The sequence below is a fragment of the Empidonax traillii genome, unplaced genomic scaffold (assembly GCF_003031625.1).
Source record: "Empidonax traillii isolate 1590-97213 ecotype Southwest subspecies unplaced genomic scaffold, ASM303162v1 scaffold367:size622293, whole genome shotgun sequence".
NCBI classification, from domain to species: Eukaryota; Metazoa; Chordata; class Aves; order Passeriformes; family Tyrannidae; genus Empidonax; species Empidonax traillii.
The window spans coordinates 195,707-215,750 of NW_020955560.1; the positions used below are offsets into that span (position 1 = coordinate 195,707).

The 20,044-nt window shown below is 34.7% G+C and overlaps 1 protein-coding gene across 1 annotated transcript in view; it reads left to right on the forward strand.

Moving 5' to 3' along the window:
• The window catches only part of POSTN (periostin), a 32,892-nt gene extending 13,521 nt beyond the window's left edge, over positions 1-19,371 (forward strand). Inside the window, exons 10-23 of the mRNA XM_027892779.1 lie at positions 1-135; positions 565-701; positions 1,458-1,588; positions 4,071-4,201; positions 4,359-4,461; positions 4,841-4,908; positions 5,488-5,533; positions 7,702-7,749; positions 10,999-11,094; positions 11,704-11,793; positions 12,793-12,870; positions 13,296-13,376; positions 17,593-17,634; positions 18,163-19,371. The exon at positions 1-135 is cut by the window's left edge and continues 16 nt beyond it. Coding sequence (XP_027748580.1) covers positions 1-135; positions 565-701; positions 1,458-1,588; positions 4,071-4,201; positions 4,359-4,461; positions 4,841-4,908; positions 5,488-5,533; positions 7,702-7,749; positions 10,999-11,094; positions 11,704-11,793; positions 12,793-12,870; positions 13,296-13,376; positions 17,593-17,634; positions 18,163-18,200 — 1,224 coding nt within the window. The 3' untranslated portion in view covers positions 18,201-19,371. The remainder of the gene's footprint in view (positions 136-564; positions 702-1,457; positions 1,589-4,070; positions 4,202-4,358; positions 4,462-4,840; positions 4,909-5,487; positions 5,534-7,701; positions 7,750-10,998; positions 11,095-11,703; positions 11,794-12,792; positions 12,871-13,295; positions 13,377-17,592; positions 17,635-18,162) is intronic.
• The last annotated feature ends 673 nt before the right edge of the window (positions 19,372-20,044 follow it).

The window sequence follows — 20,044 nt, forward strand, 5'->3', positions numbered from 1 at the left end:
CTGGATCAACGTCTTCTTAGAACAATCCTGCAGAATCACATTATAAAAGTGAAAGTTGGGCTCAATGAACTCTACAATGGACAAGAGCTGGAAACAATTGGAGGAAAACTACTTAGAGTCTTTGTATATCGCACAGTAAGTGAATGGGCCCTTCTAACAATACATATGCCAACTATGAAAATGGAGAGCCAATAAAAGACAAAGCTGAATGAAACCCCCAGCATTTACCATTACGACTATCTAGCAAAAGTCTTTAAACTTTTAAGATAGGAAAAAAATAAAATCTGATATTTCATAAATGGAATTTTGTTAGCATGGAAAACTCTTTGGGAAAACATAACAGGATTTGGCACCTCACTGATTACAAATGTTTAAGGCTAGTTTTAGAACTAATTAGGAGCACTGTCAAGGGAAACAAAATTCAAGTTCTGAAATACTTGCTACTTTTACTTTCTTAAGCAATGCCAAATTTCAGGGTAAGAACATGCGATTTTACTGTAGGAAATACTCAAATGTTATTTTTAACGTTGCGGAAATAGTTTTGCTTCTTTCTCCTTCAATAAGGCTGTATGTATTGAAAATTCATGCATGGTCAGAGGAAGCAAAGAAGGAAGAAATGGTTTTATTCACATCTTCAGACAAATCATCAATCCAGCAGAAAAGACATTGCATGAAATGCTAAGAAATGATAAGCGTTTTAGGTAAGTTTCAGTTTTGACAGCATAAGAATTTCCTGCAGGGTGTACCTGTATATGCAGCACAGCTGGTCTGAGAAAAAGTTGTATACTGAGTTTGTGAGTAGTTGGATTTTAGAGGGCAAGGAGGGCATTGAAGAGCTTATTGCCTACTCAAAATAAAAAAAATGTGGGGGTGAAAAAAAAGTGTTCTCCAGCTATGTGTTGGAAAGGCTCCCATACTCTATGTTAGAATGGTTGCTAATGGCACATAGAAGTAATAAGATGCCAGAATGAAAGGAGTAAGAGAACAAAAGGAATTGGATGACATATCCAGAGCTGCATGTGCTGTGGAGTCTGGACCTTTAGTTATTGGGCAGTGCTGTTCCATATGGGTGCAGCATGACTGCATAACTTTCTAGTATGTATTTTTGTTCCCTTCCTGCGAGTATCCCAGTATTCCTAGAGAGCAAGTAACCTTTACATCCTCCTTTCATCATTTTGATCTGTGATGTTTTTACTTTATGAGTCCTGCCATGATCCAGACTCCCAGTATTTTTTTTTCAAATCCTTTATCCACCTTCTGCTACTCTTAAGACTGTCTTCTTTTATTAACTTGGGGTTTTTTTCTCATTTTCCTCCTCCATTTTCTGGTGAATAGTTAAAGAGTTTGAAGATTGATGTACTATCAGAAAAAAATGAGGGAACTTGGTACCTGGACTCAATTATAGTTACTACCTTTTGACAAAATATATTTGTGGTTTGTCTGTTTGTTGCAAACAGCATTTTCCTCAGTCTGGTGAAAGCTGCAGATTTAGATGATGTTCTATCACGACCTGGAGAATGGACTCTGTTTGTTCCAACTAATGATGCCTTTAAAGGTTTGACTGATGACGATAAGGATATATTGATAAGTAAGTAACATAAGAAAACTTGAATTATAAGCAAGGGTCAAATCGATTGGAAAGGAAACTTATGCACTTCTTAGACAGAAGCTGCCTGATGAAACGGTTTACCTCTTGCATAGAGCAGTTAATTGTATTTCCCTAAATTATTTCCTTCTTGGGGGTAGAGAAAATATCTTTTTGGAAAGAAGCATCAAACCTGAATTTAAACTTCACTCCTTATTATCTTACTCTGTGGTCTTACTACCTTCTAAGTTAGAATCTTCATTCATTTTATTACCCTCAACTTGTCATCATTCAACTTTGCTTATAGCAAAGTCATCATGTCATCATTCAACTTTGCTTATTGCAAATTCTGTTCTATCGTATTTCTTTTCTAGATGTAATCATTGCATTAAAAGACTTTTAGTATTGACTTTCGTTATCTTTCTTCACCTTTGTTTCCACCCAGTGATCTCTAATAGCACCTGTGCTCTCCAAGTTAAATATTGAGTATCTTTTGCTACGTGCCAATGCAATACTTTCTTTCCATCTAACACTTCCAAACTCTGGAATGTTATAGATTTTTTGCAAGATTTAAAACTAGTTTATTTATTGTCATTCTTTATTTCCATAAGAGAAGAAATGCACAGGGAATATTTCAAATCTCCTGCAGAATTTCTTACTCGAGGGGTAGAGTGTGCCCACAGCACTATAAATAATTTTAGTTTATTTAAAAGTAATGCGAATGTGGCCTGTGCACAAGGAAAGAGGAGAGGTTGCCACATCCAGGTCAGTCATATTTTCCGTTCCTGTACTTCTCAGATGAAAGCTTAAAGACATGGAGTCAAACCCCATGAATTCTTAATTACTTGGAAGACTATTGTTCAGAGCATTGATAAACAGCAACCCCAGCTTTTGCAGCCTTTAACTCACTAATGAAGGACAGGGAATTTGAATTATCTCTTCAGCCATTTAAAGTTATGGCAGTGGTCTAAGTTGCCTTCTAGTGTGGTATGTCTCTAGTGACTAATAGTAAATTAACAGAGAGCCTAGATGACTCTCATTAGGTAGCTATAAAAGGAAATGAAGCGTGTCACAAGGCTGTGAACCGAAGCAACTGGATAAATGCCATTGTTCTGTTTGTATTATACTATGTAGTTACTTTATTAACTAAGCTTGAGTTTATGAGGTTCATTGTTTTCATCTTCAATTCACAACTTGAAGTGGTAGTCAAGGCCAATGTCATTTTGGATTAATATTTTAGTTAAAAATAAAATTATATTTGCCATTCTACTTTTCAAGGGGCTTTATGTATCATCTTTTCCTATCATTGTGACTCAATGTATTTCACTTTCCCTGGCCCTGATAATTTTTTTTTTGTGGCAGGATGTTTGGTTTTTTGTCAATTTACTTTCTAGAAATCTTGATGTTCTTTTAAGATAATTTGTTGCTTTCTCCATTAAAATTAAACTTTAAAATATATAATTTTTAAGGAATATAAAGAAATACTTTGTTAATCTGTAAGAAGGACACAAAGATTATTTTAACAGATTATCACAGACTGATAGTGTGTGAGAACATCTTTGGAGTGGCCATGTTTAGGTTTTGTATGTAACTTGATGAATGGTCTAGTCACAAAATCTTAGATAATTTTACTAGGAATAAAAATATAATTTAATTGCATTTCAGTAAGAAAGTAAATTACAATACTATCAGTAATTAGAGCAAAACACAGGCGGGGGGGGGGGGGGGGGAAATGTTCCCTGAAAGAGATACCAGAAAAAAGAAAAAAGACCAGATAGGATTTCCTTTCCTTTTTTATCAAGGCTAAAGCTCCTAATAGCAATCAATATCAGTGTGTAATGCCAGTATTAAACTTAGAATGGTCCATATTCCACAAAATGGTAAAAAGATGAGTTTTAAAGCTGGTCTGCTTGGTGCCCTGTCTCCTGAGGACATTATGGGGTTTTCTACAGCCCATCTTATGCCTTTCAACCTTCATGGACCCACAGCACCAGGGAGCCCTACCAGGACATTAACTTGGGCTCCAGGATTCATTTGCTTTTTAAGACAGTCTTGAAAATGTTGGATTTTTTGTTCCCTTCATCCTGAAGAGGAATGTCAAATTTTGAAATATGGAAATCATCCCTAAAATTGAGTGGTTTTCCCCTTTCTCAGCTTCTCCAAGCTGCATCTGTTCTCTGTAAGAACAGACAAAACCAGCCCTTGTAACTGCTCTATGGACTGCTTTTCTGTTCTTCTGCATAAGGTTTCTCATAAGACCTTTATGATTATGTTCTGAGTGCCCTTTTGTCATATGGGTGGGTTGTTTCCATTTATCACCATTTAAACAGATACAAATTGTATGTGTTCATGGTATTTTCATTTGTATTATGTGTAATTCCAGCTCAAGCCTGTGTGAATCCTTAGAATTTCCAGAAAGAAATATTCCTTATCATTTAATTTTTATTCCTACTTTTTTTTTGTTTGTTTGTTTGTTTTTATATAGGAGACAAAAATGCTCTCAGGAATATTCTTCTTTACCACTTGACACAAGGAGTTTTCATTGGAAGTGGCTTTGAGCCTGGTGTGACAAATATTCTTAAAACCATACAAGGAGGGAAACTCTACTTGAAAACAGTTAAGCATAGAAATAATCTCTTTGCTACAGTCTTGTAATAGTAATTTGACATTCCATGTCTATCCACATTACAGAGTGGGATGTACTTCTCCAAATGTTATGGGGTTGTTTTTTAATACCTCTGGTAACTTGGGTTCTCTTTTGATGCTTTATCAGGTGAATGATACTCTTCTGGTTAATGAACTGAAATCAAGAGAATCTGATCTCATGGCAACAAATGGTGTCATTCATGTCATTGACAAACTGCTATATCCAGCAGGTGAGTATTATTTCATGGAATTTATACACATTCCTTTAAATCTATTTACATGTTATGTAGCTGAAATGACTTAAAAAATTAATTTAAAGATAAAATTCTTACATGGATATGAAAGAGAAAACTTACCTCACTGCTCATTTTGTGGAAAAACCTCACTTGAAACCATGGCAATTTGTTCAAATTCTACAAAAGTCAAATATATGGAAGACAAGACTAGCCATAGACTTTTCCACTGATATGAAAGAATGTATATACAGTATATATACAAGTACATTCTTGTGTGAGTGTTTGAGAGTGATTACATCTCCTTATCACAGTAAATTAAAGCAAAATGCACACAGTTGTATGTTTCCTCTTACATGCCTATTTCTTTTGTCAGATCTGCCTGTTGGAAATGATCAGCTGCTCACAATCCTGAAGAAGCTGATTAAGTACATTCAGATTAAGGTACTCTTTCAGTAATTATCCGTTTGTATTTATGACAGGATCTGGGAAACTGTGTACATTATAATTCATAAGTGATTCTCTAGTCCTTTCTTCAGCAGACAACGAATTCAGTAGCTCCCAATTATCCAAATATAATCACAAATCATACACTGCACTCGATAGTTAGAACTGATGCTTTTCAACACCAAATAGTAGTAGAATATTTGCATTTGGATAACTCCAGTGTGAACTTGCCCAAATATGCTCTTTGGTTCAGGAACAATTTATCACTCTTGGAAAATAAATCACTTCTAAATCCTTGAGGCAATTCCTCTTTAGAAAGAGTATTGAGTGGCTAATTTTTTATTTAATTAAAGCCACTAGCATCAATAGCCTGTGAGGAAAATTAGGCATCCTTATCTATCTTGGCTATGCTCTTAAGGCTACATTGTCCCTCAACAATGAATGAGAGAACCCAGACAAATAGCACCACATAACTTTTAGGTCAGTGAAGCAGTGAATCCTAGTCCCACTCACTAGGAAACTGTAATGTAAGTGCTACTTCTCTTAAATTTTACAATTACTTTTCTGTCTTTATAGTTTGTTCGTGACAGCACCTTCAAAGAGATTCCACTGACGTTTTACAGTAAGTTCATTTTAAATACTTCCAGATGGGTTTGAGAATTCTTTTTAGACATTGCCAATTCCAATTTGGAATTGTACATCTCTTTTTCAAAAGAAAGTGATTTCTGGGAAAGTAAGATGTGCTGATGAAGCAGAAGACGAGAAAGACTCAAAGCAGAATGTTTCTGGCTGTTGTGCGACTGTATGTATTTTTTCCCTTTCCAGATGTGTGACTGGAAAATAACCCTGAAGTAAGCTGTTCAGACTCTTTGGAGTAGGCAAGATACATACAGAAAAGACAGTTTTTCAGTTTTTAGCCAAGGTTCAGTGTTTGATGCACAGCAGAGTTGCATTGCCTCTCTCACCAAGACTTAGCATTGTACTTGCTCTCCAAGAATCAACATTGACCAAACTATGCACTGAGATCCTTCCTTTTTCATAAATACTTCCAGAGGGACAGAGTGTATGGGTTCCACCTGCTTCCCAGATGTGCAAGTGTGATGCTTGTATGGGAGACAGTTCTAACTATTTTCTCTTTAGGGACTAAATATAAAAAAGGTTTCCTTTTTGCTCTCTTGCAGCCTTTCTCAGTGTTTACATTTAGTTTCTTCATAGAAAGTAGAACCTGTTGAAACGAACTCTTAGAAGACAAAGATTATGCCAAAACTTTGGCTTGTGAAGCAATGTGAATCTAGACAGATGATAAAATTTCTGTGGGGTTCTACTAACATTTCACAGTAGAAATTAAAACCATCACGTTAGGCTTTTTAAGTTGAGAATGGACATATTGAAGTTAAAAAACTCCTGGAATAAAAAAAAGGGAATAATCTACTTTGATGACAAGTTGAATGTGACTCAGCAGTGCCCTGGCAGCCAGGAGGGCCAACTGTGTCCTCGGGGGCATCAGGCACAGCATCTCCAGCCATTCGAGGGAGGTGATTGTCACACGCTGCTCTGTACTGATGCAGTTTTGGGCAGCATGATATAAGAAAGGCATCAAACTGTTGATATCCCTCCTCTGCCCAGTGTCCAGAGGAGGGTGACCAAGGTAGTGAAAGATCTTGGGGTTAACACTTATAAAGAGTGCATAAGGTCACTTGGCTTATTCAGTTTGGATAAGAGAAGGCTGAAGGGTGAGTTCATTGCTGAGCAGTGATCTCATGGCAGCTTGCACCTTCCCCAAGGAGGGCAGCAGAGGGGGTCATGCTGGTCTCCTCCCTCTGGTGACCAATGACAGGACATGAGGAAATGGAATGAAGCTGCATCATGGGATGTTCAGACTGGACATTAGGATAAAGTTCTTCACCCAGAGGCTGATAGGTCACTGGAACAAGCTTCCCAGGAAAGTGGTCACAGCACCAAGCCTGATAGAGTTTAAGGATCTTCTTGGACTTGGATCTTCTTGGACAACACGCTTAGTCATATGGTTTAGGGGGTCCTTTGAGAAGAAGGGAGTTGGTCTTGTTGATCATTATTGGTCTCTTCAAACTTGAGATATTCTACCTGCCATGGCCAGTGAGAGCAGCACAAGAAGCAAAGCCTGTAAAATAAAGCAAGAGAGGTAAATGCCGAACATCAAGAAGCTGTAGCTGTTGATTTAGTTGAGTGCGGGAATAGGAAGGCTGGGACCTCTACCAGTGAGAACTTCTCTACCAGTGAATGGATATGAGACAAATAACTATAAGGGATAGTCAGTGAATGCTTGAGTCTTTCCTAGGTGTAAAGGGACAACCTGATCTACTAAGGGCACCACATGCATATTCTCTATGACGTTATATAAATAATTCTGAATGCCAGAGGGTTTCCTCTGCTTACCAGATCAGCTCCCAAATGAAAAGAAGTGGATAATACTCCCATTTAAGATATGTCAGTGATTTGTGCAAATCTTTGTGCAGGTAATTGTACAAGCCATTATTATTATGTACCGTATATTAGCATGGGTCTTGTGACCGGTGGGTTTTGTAAGTCACGAACAAAGGCAAATGGCACACCAGTAGATTCAATCTGCAAGTGACTTGCATGCATCACTGTTTCATAATTAGAACCGAGATCCTTTTGAGTTACTTTTCGATCCATTAATAATTATGATTTTATCCATATCCTTGTGAGCAGACCAAATCCAACTGATCATTGCCATAAAGAAATTGTAAGAATGGAATGTACTGTATATTCCATGTTCTATATTTTCAGAAATTAACATAATTGAAAGCAACGTCCAGCCTATCATCACAAAGGAAGGTAAATGAGGCCCTTGTTATATATATTTGAACATATGCATATGCATATATGAACATATATATATATATGTTCATATATGCATATTCAGAATATATATTGTATATATTTCTTTAACGGGATGCATTTTGTACATATCAAGCCCAGGATGCTAAACACTTTGCTGGAAAAGCAAAGATACAAATATTGCAATTAGAACTGACTGAAATATTTTGTAAAAAAGGATTACCCACAACTGTTCTCCCAAATGGATTTTCTCCTTTTTCTACAGGCATTTAAAAATACTTTAAAATGATTTTTTTTGAAAAAATTCCTTTAGTACTAGTGGGTTTTTTTTCAAAAAAGACTCTTTTCTTTTCCCCATTAAAGCAGTTATTTTTAAAAATTAAGTAGACATGTTATACTTTAGAAAAAAAATGGGTTCATTTTTCTATGATTTTCAATCAGTTCTAACTACCAATATCTGTCAGGCGCCTGAAAATTATATTTAGTCAATCTTTCTTTTTAATTTCTGAAGACAAAAGACTAACCACTTAGTGATGGGGCTGAAAAGAAAAAAAATGTGGGGCTGGAACTGCTAAAATCACTTGTGATTTATAAGTTAACTAAAGCTAATGAGATCCAGCTTCCCAAATAAATAAAAATGCTCAAAGGGAATTTGTTTGAGCTTGAATGAGAAAGGCAGTTAAAAATGTCATGCAAAGAATTTTATCCAGACTGCTTAATCTCTGTTTCTGGGAGGATTTCATGTCCTTACATTTTCAGCAACTTGTCTGCTTCATCTCATTTAGGATTAGAGACCATCTAGCATATATGCTGATCTTTGTTGCCTAGTCTCCAGCATTAAATCAGATCCACAATGAATAGATTCATTTCACATGATAATTCTTCCAAGGCATATTATAAATCTTCCTGTGATGAGAGTGAATCACTCTTGGAAAGTACCTGTTCCTCTCTGTTAAATCCAGAGACAGAGTATATAGTTTAGTAGATTTACATTATGTTTAGAAGTTGAAAGTTAACTGAAACTAAATTGTCTTTTAAAGAAAAAAATGAAATGTCTGAGTGCTTTTATAGTCAAATGTAGAACTAAGTTTTCTTCGCCTAAGAGAAAAAAATAACTTTAAAAATGAGTGAATATTGAAGGGCTACTCCTTTTCATTGCCAGTACAGTGTTTCTGCTTTGGGACACACTCCAAGGAGTGACCTCTCTGTCCAGTGATGAATCAGATATAGGTAGACCCAATAAAGCCAGTTGTGGCTCATCTGAGCTTACTAGTAGTAATAGTAGTTAGCAGCAGCTCACATCAGAACCACATAAACCTTCAACTGTCTGTAGATAAAAACTGGCAAAGTGCCTGTTGAGTTTTGCCAGGAAGTTCTATGTAAAGGAGATTTCCATTTAAAAAGTGACATCTCTCCCCACTAAGTTTAGAGGGTGATGTCTCCTTTTTCCTGTCAGTGTTTTTTATTTGTGTTGTGCTTCCATTGTCCATACATAGGCATGTATGGGATACAAAAGATTAAAGAGATATAAAGAGTGAAATCTGACTGAAACCAATTGTTTGAATTCAAAGGATTGTTCCTAGATAAGACAATATAAAAAGCTATAGCTTCACCTTTTGGTTTGCATATATCTGCTGTATCAATCACATGAAAAGATACAGTAATTTAGAAATATAAAAATAAAAAAATATTTATAAGGATTTATAAATATGCCTTTGACATTTATATTCATCACTTGTATCAATGTATATTGGTATTTAATGGAGTCTCAACATGCAAAAAATGCCTCTGAGTTTAAAACAGAAGCATGAGACTGAATCTTTAGGAATGTTTCTTTAAAATATTTATGAGTGTTTTTCATCCAGATGTGTTAGAAAATAAAAGAAGCAATGTCTTATTCAGCTGTTTCGAAACCAGAGTAGGTGAATAGAGGTCTATAAAAACTGGGAATCTTTATGATCCCGCCATATCTTCTCATCCACAGTAAATAAATTAATTATTTTTCTCTAAATTTGAATTTATCCAACCATGTGCTGTTGCTGCAAAAGCAAAAAAAAAAAAAAAAAAAAAAAAAAAAAAAAAAAAAAAAAAAAGGTATACTTTGGTTACTATTGAAGGATACTAGTTAACTTGAATTGACCATTTTCAAGAATTAGCATCTGGCATACATATGTAAAAAGTTCTATTAAATCTCGATCAGTAATTATTAAAAAAAAAATCAATGCAGCATCGACTTGTACATAAAATCATATAAAGATATCTGAGAGATTTTTAGGGAATGCAAAAGAGGTGGACTGTGCTAAGTTTCTAACTCTGAACAGGGAATAAAGGAGGTTTATGTTACAGTAGCTTCTTTAGTAGAAGGAGTTTCCATAACACTCATTACAGATGAGCCATATTATTACTGTTAATTGACTGCATCGATGGTATGTTCCAAATTTATTTACTAACTTCTACTTCAGCCTGTCAGACAGAGATGCATTTGGATCAGTGTGATCTATAGGAACCGCACAAGATTAAGAGTATTGTCTTGGCAGTTGAAATCAAGATGACCTCACCCATGTTTATGATACCCGTTAATGTGGATAAATAACCTTACAGCCATTCCAGTTAATCTCAGAAGTTTGGTTTTTGGTTTTGTGATTTTGGGTTTTTTTTAGTTGAGTGACTGCTGTCCAAGTCTAGGTAGCTTGAAAACAAAGAAAAAAAAAAGCACATAAAAATTCTCAAAGCAAAAAAGCTTTGCAAAAAAAGCAAAAAGAAGCTTCAACGAATACTGATTAAAAGACCTAGTTTCCTCTTAGATATTTATACCATTAGTAGAAATAACTTCACAAACATTTTCAGTGTATAGTTTGCATGCTGATCACTAGTGCACCAATCACTTTAGGATTCCAGCATAACCGCAAAATATCCTTCTTACAAATATATGTAGAAAAAAGACTCCTTTTTTGCTGCTGAGGATCTGGTTTATTGCCTGAGACTTGTCAACAAATGTTAAAAATATCACATATACAAAACTAAAAAAAAAAAAAAAAAAAAGGCAAGTAGTAAATGTGCAACAGAATCTAAATTTAAGATTGTACAGTACTGCCACAAATTACTTCTCAGATTTAAACCCCCTGTTACAATAACCTTGTTTATTTAGGATAGGAGGAGAAAATGCAAGCTTCATCTTAGCCCCATGAGATACTATAAATATTTTATGACTATTATTAACATGTTGTGTTTTTTTCTATGTCACAGACCCATCTATCACACAGATAACTAAATTAATTGAAGGGGAACCTGAGTTCAAAATAGTCAGGGAAGGGGAGACAGTAACTAAAGTGATTCATGGAGGTTGGTATGAATTCAGCCACTCAATTTGTATGAGTTAAAATTTGAAACATTCACTATTTCCTGTCAATTTCTACTTTATCTAGGTGACACATGTGACATGTTAGACAGGTGTTCTGTTTTTAATAAGACCTTTGTGAAGTACTGTAATTTTATTGCATCATTTAATTCTTACTTCTCATGCTTTAAAAAAATGGGACTTTTTTTGCCTAGCTGTGTTCCATAGCTACAGTCAAGACAGCATTAGAAATACTCTGCATGCAACATCTGTCTTGACTGATAATTATTTGCTGGTTATTGTCCTGCAATCAAAAATGTAGTTTGTGATTCTGTGATAGAAAGGCAATTTTATCAGACAGAGAGGTAAACTTTGCTTTTTGCTTTGCTGGGGGTATTGAGACATTCACATCTAGAATGGTTTTAAAGGAAAAAAGACATGTGGCCATCCTAAGTTTTGAGAAAAATTACTTTCTGGTCTCCTCTGAATATTTTTATTTTTCTTAAAGTATGCTGTGGTATTTCCTTGTATGCTTCAGTCAGTTTCCACATTTCAAAAAGAGCCCTTGAAAGTTCATCATTTGATTATTGTCTTAAATTTTAAAATCCTTGTAGAACCAATTATTAAAACATACACCAAAATCATAGATGGACGACCTGTGGAAGTGACAGAGAAAAAAGTAACAGAAGAAAGAATTATTCAAGGTAAATTACTCTGAGCTATTAATTCTTAGCAAAGTTCAATATTACATACAAAAGTAACACAGTTTAAGTTCTCTCCTAATGCCTAAACAGCATTTCCTGGACAGATGTATTTTCCCTAATGCTTCCCACTGTCTGTGTATGGCTGAAAATCTGGCTGTGTGCCCCTCACACACATGTACAGAAACTACAATATTTTAACAGAATGCAAAACTATAAAAACTTGTATTTATTTAATTTTTATTTCCATATATTTGCTAAGTGTCTGCTCTTGCAAGCTTCTCACTACCATTTCAGAATGAGATGGCTTTTATTGCAAGGCTTGTTTTAGAAGGAAGTCTTTTATTTTTTTCTAAACTTTTGGGTTCTATATGTCCAGGTAGATTTTGTTTGGCCAAAGGTAGACGTTCAGTGTGTAGATACCTACTTTTACATGTCATCCCAGACTCTTTTGACAGTCATTTTAGAAAAATATATTCTCTGTTTCTCTGTAAGATGGGAGCTTGATCTGACATGAACAAGTTAAACATTTTTATTCAGCTAATATAAGATAAAATTAGTGTGCACCTGCATCCCTTGATTTTCTCACACAGTAACTCTCAAAGTCTATAAACAAGCTCAATTCTATTTGACCTACTACAGAAATATTTCTTTAGGAATACTAGAAATTGATAGATGGAGTGAGGCATATTTAAGCATAGAACAAGATATATATAATTCTCTCTTGACACTTTTTGATCCCCCTGGTTATATATTAGTTTGAACACTGTAATTAAAATTCTGTCTGCCAGAGCACTTGTAAGGAAAAGGCACTGCTATAGCAACATATTGACTTAGTTGAAAGTCTTAATTTGGAAAATGGTGAAAGAGGAAGTTCTTACATAAGCAGATGTTAATCATGTTAACCATGGAACCACCATATGTATTAATTAGGAAATAACAACGTAAAGGGCAATCCTGTTATATCTGATTAAAGCTACTATCTTACAAATCTTTTTCCAGGTCCTGAAATAAAATATACCAGAATTACTGCAGGTGGTTCAGACAATGAAGAGAAGTTAAAGAAATTTCTTGAAGAAGGTTAGTATTCTTGTTTTCTTTCCTTTCTTTTATATATATATATATTTATTATATATATAGTTTAAGTAATTAATGAATGAATATTCCATGTGTTAAGAAATGATGTTCATATGCTGCAAAATCTTACCCAGAGATTAACCTCACAACCTCGGAAATGTCCAAATGTAACATTTTAGTTTGAGTCCCTGATCTTCACATTTCAGACAGCTCCATAACTGAGGCTTCCTGGGTCTAATAAATAGGATGCTATGTTTATCATAAAATATGTTGTTTTCAGTGTTTATGTGGAATCTGATGTCATAACAAATGAATTTTGTAATTCAGCACAATGCTATGATAGGATTAATTCAGTAATATGCTCTTGGTAAGATTGTCAAATGTTTTCTGTAAATCAATTTTTTTTGCCATAACCTATATCCTATCAGAGGTTACCAAGGTGACAAAATTTATTGAAGGTGATGGTCATTTACTGGAAGATGAAGAAATCAAAAGACTTCTGCAGGGAGGTAATTCAGTGTATTATAACTAACCTTTTTGCAACAGGTAATGATAACTGAAACAGCTCTTGGTTATGCTGATCTCAACATTTTAAAGACTGACCTAGTCAAGATGTAATTTTAATAGGAGAAAAAATAGAATACTATATATTAAGTACCAAACATCTGTGAAATGGAAATAAGTACCAAATTTCAATTAATAATTTTGTTAATGGTATTGCTTATGGAAAAAATTATTTGAGTTTTTCCAGTCTTTAAAAAGTTACCTAATTAAAACTCAGGGGAGCAATGAAGATTTATTCCGCTTTTTTTTTTTTTCCCCCCAACAAATATTAATCTGTAGAAAATATTTATGAACTGGAAAGCATTGTAACAGGCCAAATTCATTTTACTTATCAGTTCTTTAAAAATGAATGTTCATTGCCCTCAAGTTAATAATTAAAGGCATGCCTAGCATCCTTTTTTCAGTGCTTACAGGTGATGGATATCCAGACATTAACTTTAATTCTCTTCAAATATAGCATTCCAAGGAATGGTTTTCTTTCCTTCTTGCTCTCTTAATTCTAACAGTTCTGGCAATATATAACCAGTAGCTGTAGAAAACTGGTAAAAGAACTTCTGCTCATGAAATTAATCTTTATCTATGAATTTTGAATGTTCTCTGCCTAATGTAGATTAGAAGAACTATCTATAATAGCAAAGAGGAATAAAAAGAAAAGAATTCAAGTGATACGTTTTTTTGTAAATGTTAGTATAAACCTGAATCAGAAGATCAAAAATGGATATTTTTCTTGACATAAATTAACTGAATCCACTTCTTGTTCACTTTTTATTAAGTTACAAAGTTGTATACCAGTAAAATAGCTTACAGCCAACTGTATGTTCACTGACCTAAATCTTGTAGTCCTTCAAAAGCACCATGCTGTGAATGTGACTTAAACTTCAGTTAAATAAAAAATTTCATGATGAACAACTGAACAGCTTTCCACCGAACAAAACCATGTTAATTGGTAACACAGCCTTAGAAAAAAGACAAGGTATGTCTATGAATCCTGGTGACTGTGATTCCTTGTTCTGTTTTAAACACTTATATCTTAGTTTTATAGATCTAAGCCAGGATTTGCCTATAATCATTGGAGAGGAATAAAAGCTTCAATAGAGTTTTTCATCTAACCCTATCCAAAGTGTCCCAGCTATGTGAAAAGATTTGCTTTCTGATGATGCCTATTTCAGGATTGCTTAAAATAAAAGTTGGAAATGAAAAATTGTAGCAAGAAAATTCCTCCGTATACTGCACTATGTTCTATTGGTGTAAACCAGGCAACAACGAAGCAGGATCAAACTTTATCTGTAGAACTGTTCAAAATTAACAGGTCTGATGACAGAATCTAACAATTACAAGTGTATTGCAATCATCATCAGTTGCAGTGGTATACAATTAAATAGACATAATCTGCAGAGATACATAATTCTGTGACCCTACAGGTGTATGGAAAAGAGATAGTTTCTCCCTAGGAAATTAGGAAAAGACAATATTGTCTCTTGAATTCTTGCTATTTTTCCTTGCTATTATATGTTAGTTTACGTAAGCATCCTGCTTTACAGAATGGACCAAATGGGCAAATTTGTCTCTTGCTTTTATTTGATTTTTCTCTATCTCTTCCATGATTTATCCAGTCAGTTACCCTTGGCTGCCATGATAATACCTTACCATGTGTTTAGGCAATAAAAGCAGATACACATGCTGCTTCAGGGTTGTTGGTGAGAATGGTGATAATGCTTTATGGCCCTCTTGGCTAGATAAAATTACTTATTTTTTACTGAAAAATTCTTAATTATTTAAATTTGAGTACAGTCACAAACAAATGTATTATTATTGTCTAAATAAAAGAATGATTTCATATGGGCTTTAATTCTACTCATAAAATATCCAGCACTGCTTATCATAATCAGCAGTCTTTGCTGAAAGAAAACTTTAAACCAAGATTGCAATTAATGACTCTGCCCTAGAGTAACATGCCTTATGGCATTAATAGCATGGTAGCCTGCAACACCTACACCCTAAAACGACATTGTTTACACTGAAGGCTCCTTGCATCTGGAAAAATGCTCTGCCAGATTTAACTCATTTTTTTTGATGCTTGCTGTAGCTGGAACTGAGTACACCAAGGTTACTAAAGTAATTGAGGGAGAGCCACAGATTATCGAGAGAGAAATCAAGGAAGTTCATCTGGAAGGTTAGTTTGCCTAAAAATCCAGTATCACTAAGACCTGCTTTGTCTAAAGTGATCATTCCAGGTGAGGTTTTACAGTATTTATTCACAAAAATTACCAGGTCTGAAGCCCTTATTTTAGCAAGAAGAGTTTTATAATTGTTTTGGAACAGAATTCTTTCACTGGCATTGCAGTGAAAAATGTTGAGGCTTATCTTGTGGCTAAAAGTAACTAGAAGATTTGGCAAGCATAGTAGACAAGAGGAAATGTCTAACCACAACTCTTAAGTAAAACATTTGAAGCAACATGCACCATAAGAATTAACTTTCTTTAAGCAGCACACACAGAAGAAGACCACGTGAGTTGCTTTTAACTTGATTTATTTCTTCTCAGTGTTAATGTGATCTGCTCCTGTGAGGGTTCCTCAGTGTTGTGAAGGGGCGGGTAGGGTGGGGAGAATATAAACTCTGGGCTGAGTAAATGTCTCATAGGCTCTCAGAATTTCTCTACCTTAATCCTGTTTGCAGTTGAGGAAAGCTCTTGGGTTTGAAGAGCATGAATGGTGTTAAGGTCCAAAAGGAGTCATATACAATTAGCCTGGCTTTATACCAGGAATTTGTTCTTCAAGTTTAACAATCATAGTTTAATGATCTTTATTCAAAGTTAAGAAGTAACTTCGTTAGGGTTTCTTTCCTATTTGTATGTATGTTGTTTTCTGATTCTAATTTTAATAATGCAGAATAAGTTATTCTGTCACTCTTTGAACTAAATTCATAGGGAAAAATAGTATGCCTTTTGGAGAATGAAATTAAATAAATATGTTTCTATTTTTAAATTTTGAAGTCTGTGCCAAATACTGAAGGTATACCATAATGTCTTATAGATTCGGTGTTGAGTAGTACAAGGCATGCTGGAAAGTTTACTATTGCCTGAAAATGAAAGACAGGTGTGATCTTCAAATATGGGGCTTATCTGATAGCATAATTACATGGGAACAACATAAGTATGGAAAGCATATAATGGATGAACCATATTTTGTCCTTACCAGGGCAGTGCATAGCTTAAAAGCTTTTTCTGTCACAAGGGTGCAGATACCCTGTGTTTATCCTTAGCTGTAATGAGGTAAAGCCTGTATCTCAGGGCTATGAATTTATGCATAGGATTAAAAGACAACTCAGAATGAAAAGGCAACCAACTGCAGCTTGTTAAGTACAATATTTCATGGTTTTAAATGAGGACAAATACCTCAGTAACATTTTTGTGACAATAATAGAAGAATTATCTCTCACATTTATCAAATGTTTTTTCCTCCCAGTGAGGAGACTTCTGGTTTAAAAAAAAGTCTCAAAGTTTGATGAGAAAGAGGAAAAAGTTTCACTGAGTATTTTGGAAAATGGATATACCTGCTAATAAGGGTGGTACCTATTCAATAGTCCTTGCTCTGCTCTACCTTTTAAAACAGAAGTCTGAGAAAATTAACTAATCTCTAAATCATGCTGTGGACTTACAAAGAAGTTACAAATCAAGTCCCAAATACAGCTGGAAATGTGGCTAATGTCTTGTGATGTTTGAGTTTCAAGCAAATGACTTTTAAATAGTCCCTCAAATAATTTCTGTACAGCAGACATGGAAATCTGCTGCCAAAATCTGAAACCGAGTCTTGGGCTGTGCACTAACCTGAGCTTGTACCTTACTGACAGTGTCAGATGATGTTTGCTGAATGAAGGGCGTAGGCAAAACATCCTGGCACCTGCCTACATCATGTGACTATCTGTAGATGATCAGTGTGGATGTTGCTAAGATGTAATGTACGACTGCGCATGACAGAAATGTGTGAATTGTATTCTAAGCATTCATGTTTCAGGTGATCAAGTCAACATGCTATGGGACAAAATTTTTAATTTACTGAAAACCTTATTTGAAAGGCAGCGATGGGTTTCCAACATTTATAATGAGTTTAATTCATAAGCTCTAACAAATAACTTCTGACTGCAATATTTCTGTTTTCTAGAAGCACCTGTACGGAGACCACAACCAAGCAGAAGGACACAAGGTAAAAGCAAAACATATATGTAAACATTATAGCATGTATATTATTCTCAAGTTTTTTTAAAAGTCAGGAGGAAAAAAATACTCTTAGGAATACAGAGTTCAAAAGGAAAGAGTTGCATTTCTGCTTAAAAAAAAAAAAAAAAAAGCAATACTTGGTATTGTTAACTATTTGGTTTCTAGGGGTTTTTTCTTGTATCTGGAAAAACTTAGATTATATGCTTTAGTCAAACTGTGTTTCAGATGAGAATAAAGCCATGAAAGTGAGATCTAACTCTTGAGTCTTACCACTGGGAAAATGGCACTCCGGCATTCCCCACCATGGGATTTATAACTCACAGATTCTATGTTATTTTGATTAATGATGAAGCTGAGAGATTTTAATTTTCTAGCCAGAACAAGAGTGAAATGCTCAGCACAAGGTTTCATCTTTCCTCTTCACATCTATTTCCTGAGTAATTACAGTATATAGTTTAACAATATTATATATAATTATGGGTAATAACTAAGTCTCTTTTTCCTTTTTTTGCAGGGGGAGCAAGACGGAGGACAAGACTAGCTTATTCCTAAAAGCTTTCCAAGATAGAATCCACAGAATTACAAATTAACAACATGGTCTTTGTGAAGAAGAGGAACTCTTTTTTTAAAAATGAGAGCATTAGAGAATGACATTGTTTTGATAACATAATGTAAACTGAACCATGAATCCACAAAAAGATGTGAAGATGCAGATACTCACTGCCAGCAAAGTGCTCACTGGGAGTATTCCATTGGAGGTGCTTTAACTGCTCTTAGTGGAAAGCATTATGCAGGGTCAGATCCTGGAATGGCTGAAGGCCATCAACTTCTGTAGAACCAGGATTCCTTCTTATGCTGGCTAGTAAGTGTTTGCAGGATTGGATTACAAAAGAGCAGGGAACAATACAGAGTGTATTTTTTTATTATTATTATTTCCACTAAATAAGAAATATAAATGAAATTAGATAATTTCTAGAAAAAGAATCACCTCAGGTGACTTTTAGGGTAATCTAAGGGAATATGAGATGTTAACATAGCACTTTTGGTTCAGTAGTATTTTATGCTTTTTATAAGTCAAAATTCATCATGTGTTTAAAGTCATAATGACACCAGTAACATTACCTTTTCTAAGCAAACAAATATGCCTGATATTACATGTATCTTTTATTTTGTCCTACATTGCCTTCTAGTAACAAGGATAATGGAAGCTCTTAAAAAAAAGGAGGAAAAGCAAACACTATGAGCTTCTTGCTATATATTTCAGACCGTGTTGACTTCTTTATTTATAAGAAAAATCATTCCCATTAAAGGAATCCTATACACATACCGAGATTCTTAAGTGTTTTTCCACTTTTCCCTAAACGTGTATTTTGATCATTAAGGCAGATTATAAAAGGGATAAATAAAATGCATGCAAACGCTTAACTCAGCATGGAAAAAAGTCTTACAAAAATGAGGCTACGTCTGAAAGCTTTTGTATCAAAACATGTTTTGCTAATATCTGGTGCTAATATGGAATTGTCTGTAAATTATGTCAATTTTATAATTCTAGTTTTGTACTCATAAAATTTGTTTGCCTTTATTAAGAAAAGACAAAATACAATTATTCATGGAGTAGAAAAAACAAAGTTCCTGAATTTTGCAGACCAGTTTCAGAGATGTTATCTATTGTGCTTTTCTGCTCCTGTTTTGAAACAAATCCTTAATAAAGAATTTGCCTGAACTCTGCTTGCTTTCATTTATAAATATTTTTTAACAGTAAAGCAAATTCTAAATATTCTTTAGATTTTTATTGTAATTTATATTTTGAAAATATGCTTTCACAGGAGCAAACTGATGCTTCAGTTTCTCACTTACCACATGCTAATGCACTTAGACTGCATCACTCTCCTTAAACAATTAAAAACCTTCCACAATGACATAGCACCAGGGCAGCTCCCATAGTGGCTCAGCTATTTGAGCACTGAACTGATAAGTTTTGTAGCCTTACTGGGCTGTCAGACTCTGCCGCTAAGGTGCCCTCAGTACCATCATAGTGCTTTAGTGGAAGGAAAGTTTTTATCTCTGGCAAGGGCTAGATAGCTTTTGCATGAAAATGAGAGCTTTTAGGTCTATCTAGAAAGTGAACTAAAGTTATTACCTTTCCCTGAGGTGTTTGATTGCTATTTAATCATTGGCTTTAAATTTCTTTCTTCACTGCTGTGCCACCATGACCTATCAGTCAAGTAAAACTTGAAAGGACAGTAATTTTGTTGGGAAACGAATGTGGTTGTGTTCTCTCCTCAAAAAAGAGTAGGACATGGGGAAAAATGGAATGGTAAAACCTTCGCATTTAAATATCACCATATAATAAATTCTTCATCTGTGTTCTCCATTATCAAGGCCTTTATTGTCTG